General features: G+C 47.7%; 1 protein-coding gene across 1 annotated transcript; it reads left to right on the plus strand.

Moving 5' to 3' along the window:
• Window positions 1-60: 60 nt before the first annotated feature.
• On the plus strand, window positions 61-9,440 carry PSMB9 (proteasome 20S subunit beta 9). The gene is made up of 6 exons (XM_083602515.1): window positions 61-250; window positions 4,128-4,195; window positions 4,633-4,764; window positions 7,748-7,877; window positions 7,954-8,095; window positions 9,103-9,440. The coding sequence occupies exons 1-6, from the start codon at window positions 215-217 to the stop codon at window positions 9,228-9,230; spliced, it is 636 nt and encodes a 211-aa protein (XP_083458641.1). The 5' UTR covers window positions 61-214; the 3' UTR covers window positions 9,231-9,440.
• The last annotated feature ends 16 nt before the right edge of the window (window positions 9,441-9,456 follow it).

Here is a 9,456-nt window from a genome sequence, read left to right on the forward strand (position 1 = left end):
CCCCATCCAGGGGCAGCAAAGGCGGCCTTGGCCATCGCCCCACCGCGCCCCATGCAGAGCCGGACTAGGACTCCCTCGCAGGTTAAACTTTAACGCGAGGAGGGGCGCTCTCTGGCGGCCGCGAGCGGCTCCGCAGGCGGCAGCGTTCCCTGTCACTTTCGTTCTCGGTCGGTTCCCGCGGAAGAAGCTGCAGCGCTCCGGGTCGGGGGCCACCATGGACCACCGCGGGCCGCAGAAGATCAGCATCGGCGTGAGTATCTCTGCGTGTGTCCTGGTTGCGTGGCGGGTGGGGTTTGCCTAGGATTCGCAGGAATCCAAACGCCCCTGAACACTTTTTGGGGGGAGGGTCGCTCCCCCCAAATAGGGGGCTGGATATAGATGAGTGTAGGGAGAGCGAAATCGGGGAGGGGGCTTAAGGTACATTCACCCGTTTCATGTTAGGAAAAACGGAGGCAGGAGGGCAGTTTTGCACCAGCAACAGTCACGGATCTTGCCCACGCTATTTTTAATTTTTTTTAAATTTTTTGCCCATACTATTTTACTAAATTGGTGGGTTCTTGCAAGGCAGAAATTGTTTTCAGAGTGAGGCTCCTGCCCCTCTAATCCTATTAGCATATTCGCCTGTCATTCTTCCATATTCGTACACCATTCTTCCTCTTCCCATATCCCCTACAGAATAGTAATAGAATCGCAGAAACGTAGAATTTGTAGACCCCAGGGAACTCAGCTAAAGCATCCATGACAGATGGCCTTGCAACCTCTGCTTGAAAACCTCTGAGGAAGGAATAGGCACAGCTGTTTGCATTTTACAGAGGAGAAACTGAGGCAGGGAGAAAGGTTTCCCCAACATTAAATGACTTATCTGTTAGAATCATAGCTGTCAACCAGTGGCGTAGCGTGGGGGGTGCAGGGGGGGCCGGCCTCACCGGGCGCAACATCGGGGGTTAGGGTTGGGGGCGCAAATCCACGGGTTAGGGGGCGCAAATCCACGGGTTAGGGGGCGCAAATTACTTGCCTTGCCCCGGGTGCTGACAACCCACGCTACGCCACTGCTGTCAACCTTCCCTTTTTTTGCGAGAAATTCCCTTATTCCAGCACCGTTTCCCGCTGCTTCCCGCTGCTATCCCGGATTGTTATATATCCCGTAGACTGTCCCTGGGATAGGTGAGGCTGCTGATCCCTTATTTTCAAGGCCGCTGATTCCTTATTTTCAAATCTGATAGTTGACAGCTATGGTTAGAATTGGTGTGACCTCGCCGGGTCCAAAGCTCTACCCACTGGGCCAGGCATGGGCAAACTCAGCCCTCCAGATGTTTTGGGACTACAACTCCCACGATCCCTAGCTAACAGGACCAGTGGTCAGGGATGATGGGAATTGTAGTCCGAAAACATCTGGAGGACCGGAGTTTGCCTATGCCTGCACTGGACAGTAACGCACATTCCCCAAATGGATGAAAAGCAGCTGAGATCAAAGTGAATCAGCCCAGAGCTGTGTGCAATGAATTTCCCAGATTCTATGATCTGTATCATTTAATTCAAATTGAGGACATTCCCCCCCCTCCCCATTATTCATATTTATTATTTTGCATAAGCTTTTCCGGCTTGGTTGGTGAAGCAGCCCCGCAGTTTAAACACGGCCAATAGCCACCTCACCTCCAGACATTGTTGCCCAGAGACATATGCATTTGGGTTACCCCTATACATGGAGGTCTACCTGAGAGTAAGTCCCATTGAACTCAATGGGATATGCCTGACCAGACGCACAGGAGATTAATATCATCTGCCTTTTACATAAGAAATATTGTAGCAACAGATGCAACTGGCGAAACAGTTTCGTACAAAACAGATGCAATTGGGAATACATTTGGCCGTCTTCTGTGCGGATGAGCCAGCCAATGGATTCCGCTCCTTTGCAGAGGCAATGGCGGATAATACTGCCTATAAGACAGATAAGCAAGAAGCATGCAGTTTCATAGGGATGCGGGTGGCGCTGTGGTCTAAACCACAGAGCCTAGGGCTTGCCAATCGGAAGGTCGGCGGTTCGAATCCCTGCAATGGGGTGAGCTCCTGTTGCTCGGTCCCTGCTCCTGCCAACCTAGCAGTTTGAAAGCACACCAGTGCAAGTAGCTAAATAGGTACCGCTCCGGTGGGAAGGTAAACGGCATTTCCGCGCGCTGCTTTGGTTCGCCAGAAGCGGCTTAGTCATGCTGGTCACATGACCCGGAAGCTGTACGCCGGCTCCCTTGGCCAGTAAAGCAAGATGAGCGCCACAACCAACTGGACCTAACGGTCAGGGGTCCCTTTACCTTTACCTTTATACCCCTGCAAAATGGATCTCTTAATAGGCCCCAAAGAGAGGAAGACAACAAATGATTCCTGGTAGCACATAGTTATGTCTTTTGACTCACATCTTCACTGTTGCAAGATTGCAAAGCCCGGCTTCCTCTTTAGATTTAAAGCCAACCAATTTATTCTTCTTATTATTATAATTTTTATTAAATGTTCTGTTTTACCATTTTAAATACTCATTTTACATCCTTAAAATATCTATGACTTCCCTTCTTCTCTTTTCATGGTTCATTTTACGTATCATAAACCCCTGCATCTTTTACAAAAGCTATACCATTCAGTATTCCATTATTGCATCCACCGAAACTTACTTACACTGTTGAATTTATTTTAACGCTGCCAGCGTTTTCAGCTGTACACAGTTATTTCCCATTTTTCAATAAACATTTTCCAATCTTCTTTAAATGTATATTTGAAGCAAATGTTGGAAACAAGAACCAGTGGTATTTTATCCTCTCTTCTCTACAGTAGCCTAATAATAAGAAAAATAATAACCCTACTCCATTTAGAATCCAGCTGTCTCACTGATTGCACTGATTGTCTAAAACTATCAGTGCCAGAGGGCCAGGGCCTCCAAGCAGCGACGAAAACCCTATCCCCCATTTCTTCTCCTTTGCAAAAGATGTCCATGGAGTCTGCTTCCCTGGGGCAAATGGGGCCCTGCCCCACCAGCCTCCACCTGCCTACCTGCTAGTCTCAGTATTGCCCTTGTCAAACTCAATGGGGAGGAGGGACAAGCAATAGACTTAGTTGGTTCTGGCGCCCCCTTCTGTTCGGCTCCTGGCCTGCTGCCCTACTGGTTCCAAGGGGCACCAGTAACCCCTGAAAAAGTCAAGACTCCCCCTTGTTATTTAGGGGAATTGAATTTCATTCTAAATTATATTCCGGAAATGTGGGAGATTAAGAGGGGTCACACAAAAATGGATGTACCGTGCCATATTAGAAACAAAAAAACTTGCTTTGATGAACTGGAAGAGCTGCAAAAAGATTCCATTGAGCACATGGATCGATAATATGGACAGACTAGCTACATACGAACGAATTGCATGTCGACGCAAATGAGGAATGGATAAATATGAAGAAATCTGGAGGGAATATTTAAGTGATAAGGCGGACAGTGGTGGGAAGTAGGGGAGGAGAGGTGGGGAAATATTGTTTAAAAGGTGTTGTTGTTTAGTTGTTTAGTCGTGTCCGACTCTTCGTGACCCCCTGGACCAGAGCACGCCAGGCCCTCCTGTCTTCCACTCCCTCCCGCAGTTCGGTCAGACTCATGTTTGTAGCTTCAAGAACACTGTCCAACTATCTCGTCCTCTGTCGTCCCCTTGTGCCCTCCATCTTTCCCAACATCAGGGTCTTTTCCAGGGAGTCTTCTCTTCTCATGAGGTGGCCAAAGTATTGGAGCCTCAGCTTCAGGATCTGTCCTTCCAATGAGCACTCAGGGCTGATTTCCTTCAGAATGGATACGTTTGATCTTCTTGCAGTCCATGGGACTCTCAAGAGTCTCCTCCAGCACCATAATTCAAAAGCATCAATTCTTCGGCGATCAGCCTTCTTTATGGTCCAGCTCTCACTTCCATACATCACTACTGGGAAAACCATAGCTTTAACTATACGGACGGTATATCAGTATTCAAATCTGAATTGTCAAATTGTGTTATTAGTGTTACAATGGTTTTTGTTTTATGTGTCTTTTGCGGTTGTTGTTTGTATTAAAAAATGATTAAATATTTTTTTAAAAAAACAAACAAAAAAACTCCCCCTTCTTTCCCCTTCTGCAGACAACCATCATGGCCGTGGAGTTTGACGGAGGGGTTGTGATTGGATCTGACTCCCGAGTATCTGCAGGGTGAGTGCTGTGCGTTTGAGAAAGGGGAGTGTTTATGTGTTTGTGCACAACTGTCTAATGTCTGGGCTCTCCACCCGATGGTGGGGAATTGCAGGGCAGTGTAACATTTCCAAGGCTAGTTTTCTGGGAGGGAGGTTCCTTCCTCCGAGATGCGTATCTCTTTGTCCAAACGAGGCCTCCTTGAATGCGTGATGGAAATCCACCTTCCACAGGACTAGCTGCTTGCCCAGTTCAATGGCTGGCTTCCAAAGTTCTCTGTTTGCAGCTCTCAGTTGCTGGAACAAGTGTGCCAAGCAGTGCATGAGAGCCAAAATGCCCACCTCTGATTTCCTCTGTTGAAATATTTGTGGGATTTTCTAGAGTTGTGGGAATGTTGATTTTTGCCACTGTAATGTCTGCCTCTCCTTTCACCCTGTGCCTTTGACATCTCCTCCCAGGCAGTCCGTGGTGAACTGCGTCTTCAACAAACTGGAGCGGCTGCACAGCCGAATTTATTGTGCCCTCTCTGGCTCGGCAGCGGATGCCCAGGCCATTGCTGACATGGTGAACTACCAGCTAGAGCTGCACAGGTGAGCACTAGTGGCAGCTTCTCAGGTGAGGGAGGGGGCAGGCTGCCAGCCACAGGTGCCATCTCCAGAGGACCTTACACAGTGGCCAAGCGTCACCTTAGCTCAGGTGAATTTCAGGGAAACCACTGCAAAAACAAGAGAGGGGACGTTCCATTTTAACAGCAGTTTCGGCAGAGTATGGGACTCTTAATCTCAGGGCTGTGGGTTCGAGGTCCACGCTGGGCAAAAGATTCCTGGGTTGGGTTGGACTCGATGATCCTCATGTAACTCTGATTCTATGACAGGTGGGTGGGACTACCCACTTGTCAATCATATGATTGACAGGAGCGTTGTCCACCCAGCCCACCTGTCACAGTTGGCTGTCAGAGACGGGGGTCTAATAAAGATCTAGTCTCCCCAGCCAGAAAGTTTCTCCAACCTAGAGTAAACGGCAAAGAAAATTGGCTACTCCTATTTTTTTAAAGAAATAAATACTCTGAGCATGTACAGTTTCTCATTTTAAAGTGCAGCACCATAACTACTACAGTGGTACCTCTGGATATGAATAGGATCCATTCCGGAGCCCCGTTCGCATCCTGAAGTAAACGCAACCCGCGTGTGCGCATGTGCACGTGTCACGATTCGCCGCTTCCACACATGCGCGTGATGTCATTTTGAGCGTTTGCGCATGCGCGAGCGGTGAAATCCGGAAGTAACGTGTTCCGTTACTTCTGGGTCGCCGCGGAGCACAACCTGAAAGCGCTCAACCTGAAGCAACTTCAACCCGAGGTATGACTGTACAGGAATAAAATGGAGTTTCCTTCTGTTTTCCTTGGGCTTGGACACAAGTATAATTTTGGACATAATTGGACATAATTGTGTCCTTTGCTTGGACACAAGTATAATTTTGTTGTAAAAAAAAGAGTAATATATATTTTTAAGGAAAAAAATACAGTGGTACCTCAGGTTACATATGCTTCAGGTTACGTACGCTTCAGGTTACAGACTCCGCTAACTCATAAATAGTACCTCGGGTTAAGAACTTTGCTTCAGGATGAGAACAGAAATCGCACGGCTGCGGCGGCGGGAGGCCCTATTAGCTAAAGTGGTGCTTCAGGTTAAGAACAGTTTCAGGTTAAGAACGGACCTCTGGAACGAATTAAGTACTTAACCTGAGGTACCACTGTATAAAGAAAATGAGCATCTGGACTCATGTGGCTATAAACATGTTTTAAAAAATAAGAATAAAGGGAGGATGCTGTGGTGACCAGCCTCAATGATTTGCTCCCCCCCTCCCCAATTTTGCCATTTTCACCATTTTCTGCTGCTTTCTAGATGGTAATGAGTGGGGTGGGGGCTGGGTCTTGGCCCTGAGGTCTAGCCTACTACCAGCTGCAAGCCTCAAGATGGCAGATCCCATCTTTAAGCCACCTGGCAATTGATTCAGATGTTAGGTGAACTCAGCTTGGTTTCTGGAAGAAACAAGACAGTTTGTTGGTGCTGAACTGCCCTCTAGTGGCCAAAGCAGGAAGAGGTCTCTGTTCTCTCTTCTCTGTTATCACCTGATTTCCCAGAAAAGGAGACTCCAGACTCAGCCGTTAAAGCTGTTGCTATTACGAGATACCCTGTAGCCAATCGGAAGCCGCACCTTTGTTTTCCAATGTTTTGGAAGTCAAACTGACTTCCGGAACGGATTCCGTTCGACTTCCAAGATAGCACTGTACACGTGAAAGGGGCTTGTGCAGACCTCTTCATGTTCAGTGTGTATTTTAAAGTGAGGGGAGCATATCCTATATAGGAATAGCAAGATCAATGCTCTTATTCTCACACGAGAGAATCAGCAGGTTTACGGAGGTGGAGGGGACCCCCAAAATTTGGCAGAAATACAAAAAAAATCAGCTTTTAAGCAGTGATTCTCAACCTGCAGGTCCCCAGATGTTGTTGGACTACAACTCCCATCATCCCTGAGCTCTGGCCTTGCTAGCTAGGAGTGATGGGAGTTGTAGTCCAATAACATCTGGGGACCCATAGGTTGAGAAAGGCTGCTTTAAGGGGAGAAAATGTGAAGGGTGGGGGAAAGACACCCCCCAAAAAACAGGCCAGTGAGGTTTGAGCATGCTCAGAAGACACAGAATGCTAGGTGTGTCTGTGGAAAACCAGGCAGGAGAGGGAATGTGATGGAGTATCTTGAAAAAGGGCATGGCTGGCTGGCTGGCTAGAACCCTGAACAGGAGTGCACTGCACTGCTGTGCTTTTGTTGCAGGACCCAATTCCCCTCATTTTTACCTAATGCAAGAAGGGCTTTCACACTTGCCAGAAGCTCAGCTCTGCCCTCGCCAGTCCTGGAAGAATCCTTTAATAAAAGTCCCATATGCTCAGAGACTTTGCGCCTGTTCATTGGGGAAGATAGGAAGCCCAGAGCACTTGTTCTTTAGATGTCCCTTTTATGAAGAGGCACATAGCGAGACCATTGATCCCCTGCTGGTGCAGCTCGCTGACCTCCCGGAAAAGCAAAAATTCGACCTTTTCCTGTTAGGCAAAGATCATAAGACAACCCGTATGGTCGCCAGATTCTGTGTACAGATCTGTAAGTGCAGACCACCCCCCGACTCAAACTACGGTATTTTTCGCTCTATAGGACGCACACACATTTCCCCTTAATTTTTGGAGGGGGAAAAGTGCGTCCTATAGAGCGAAAAATACAGTAGTTCGTGAAGAAAATCCCCAAACTCGGTTCCATGGGTGACTCTGGATCATCTCTCTGCGGTAGCTTATCTTAAAGTTTAAAATGTCTACATGCTCATTGCATTTATAAATTTTAAATTTATTGTTGTACATTGTTTTAACTGTTTGTTTTCTTTCTGGGAATATACCCCCAAGTGTGTTTTATAAGCTGGTCTCCGGCCGTAATAAATTATCTATCTATCTATCTATCTATCTATCTATCTATCTATCTATCATCTATCTATCTTTCTACCTAATCTTTTGTTCGTCTCCCTGGCAGCTTGAACATGGAAGGTCCTCCACTGGTCCTGGCCGCAGCCACTTTGGTGAAAAACATCAGCTACAAGTACAAGGAGGAGTTTTCGGCTCACCTCATGGTGGCAGGATGGGACCCCAAGAAAGGCGGGCAGGTAAGCAGAGAGAATGATGGGCCAGGGATGGTTTCTGGCGTCCCACCTGCTCCACTCATTCTCTGCTACTTTCCAGGTGTACGGGACTCTGGGTGGGATGCTGACCCGGCAGCCTTTTGCGATTGGAGGATCCGGGAGCACCTATATTTACGGCTACGTGGACTCTGCCTACAATCCAGGAATGAGCCGGGAGGAATGCCGCCAGTTCACCATGAACGGTAGCCGTCTAAGCTGTGTCCATTTCAGGGTGGCGGCGTGACAGGGACTTTTTGGGGGGGGTGTGGAGAGGTGGAAACAAAGCTGGACTCCTAGAAAGTCTAGTCCCATCTTTACAGAAGGTGCAGGTTTTGACTAAAAATTGGAGAAAAGTAGCTCAGAAAGATGCAGTTTGGAGAACCATTGTTAACCACTGTTAATCGTTGTTAACCATTGGAGAAAATAGCAGTACAGCGGTACCTCGGGTTACAGAAACTTCAGGTTACAGACGCTTCAGGTTACAGAAACGTCAGGTTACAGACTCCACTAACCCAGAAATAGTACCTCTGGTTAAGAACTTTGCCTCAGGATGAGAACAGAAATCGCATGGCGGCAGCAGGAGGCCCCATTAGCTAAAGTCGTACCTCAGGTTAAGAACAGTTTCAGGTTAAGAACGGACCTCCAGAATGAATTAAGTTCTTAACCTGAGGTACCACTGTATTTCCTAGAAATGGGTTGTGGTTTCTATAGCTATGCGAGTGGCTCCATAAAAGCAACAGGGCCCCGTCTGCACTGGGCATTTAAAGTGCTATGATGCCACTTTAAAATATCACGGCTTCCCCCAAAGAATTCTGGGAACTGTAGTTTGGTTAAGGATACTGAGAGCTAACAACTCTCAGCGTGCTTTCCAAACTGCAGTTCCCAGACCCCTTATTCCCTCCACAAATCTACAATTCCCAGAGTGGTTTAACAATCAATCCCTGTTCTTCCCAAGGGAACTTTGGGAATTGTAGCTCTGCAAGGGGACTAGGTGTCTCCTAACAGCGCTCAGCACCCTTAACAAACTACAGTTCCCAGGCTTCTATGGGGGAAGGCTCGACTGTTTCAAGTGCTTTGATACTCTTTTAAATGTATAGGCCCGAACAACAACAGCAACAAATTCATTATATCATGCCCATCCTCAAAGCTTTTTCTACAGCATCAGCTGAATTTCAACGCCCCTTTTCCTTTCTCTTCCCTCTCCTTTCAGCCATTGCCCTCGCCATGTGCCGGGACGGATCCAGCGGGGGAGTCATTTACCTCGCCACCATCACCAAAGAGGGTGTCAAGGAGGAAGTTGTCGTGGGAGACGAGATTCCCAAGTTCTACGACGAATGAATTTGCTCCCCTCCCCCTTTTTTAAAATTCCCGTTAGTGGAGGCCAGCCCATTTGGACAAGGGGGCACTGCCCCACCTACCTTCCTTCTTACTTACAGCAGCCTGCCTTTGGCTCTGGCTCCCCCTAGTGTTGGCCTCCCTGTCTCCTGCCTTTTCTGTCTCAATGTGCACTACCCTCTGCTGACAATAATAAACTTTGCTAGAGAAAAACTGTGCCCCGTGTGGT

Source organism: Podarcis filfolensis, assembly GCF_964270895.1.
Source record: "Podarcis filfolensis genome assembly, chromosome: 2".
NCBI classification, from domain to species: Eukaryota; Metazoa; Chordata; class Lepidosauria; order Squamata; family Lacertidae; genus Podarcis; species Podarcis filfolensis.

Coding starts and splice junctions, on each gene's coding strand:
- PSMB9 (XM_083602515.1), top strand. CDS start 215: ATGGACCACCGCGGGCCGCAGAAGATCAGCATCGGC. Junction 4,196..4,632: donor GACTCCCGAGTATCTGCAGG/GTGAGTGCTGTG, acceptor ATCTCCTCCCAG/GCAGTCCGTGGTGAACTGCG. Junction 4,765..7,747: donor TACCAGCTAGAGCTGCACAG/GTGAGCACTAGT, acceptor TCTCCCTGGCAG/CTTGAACATGGAAGGTCCTC.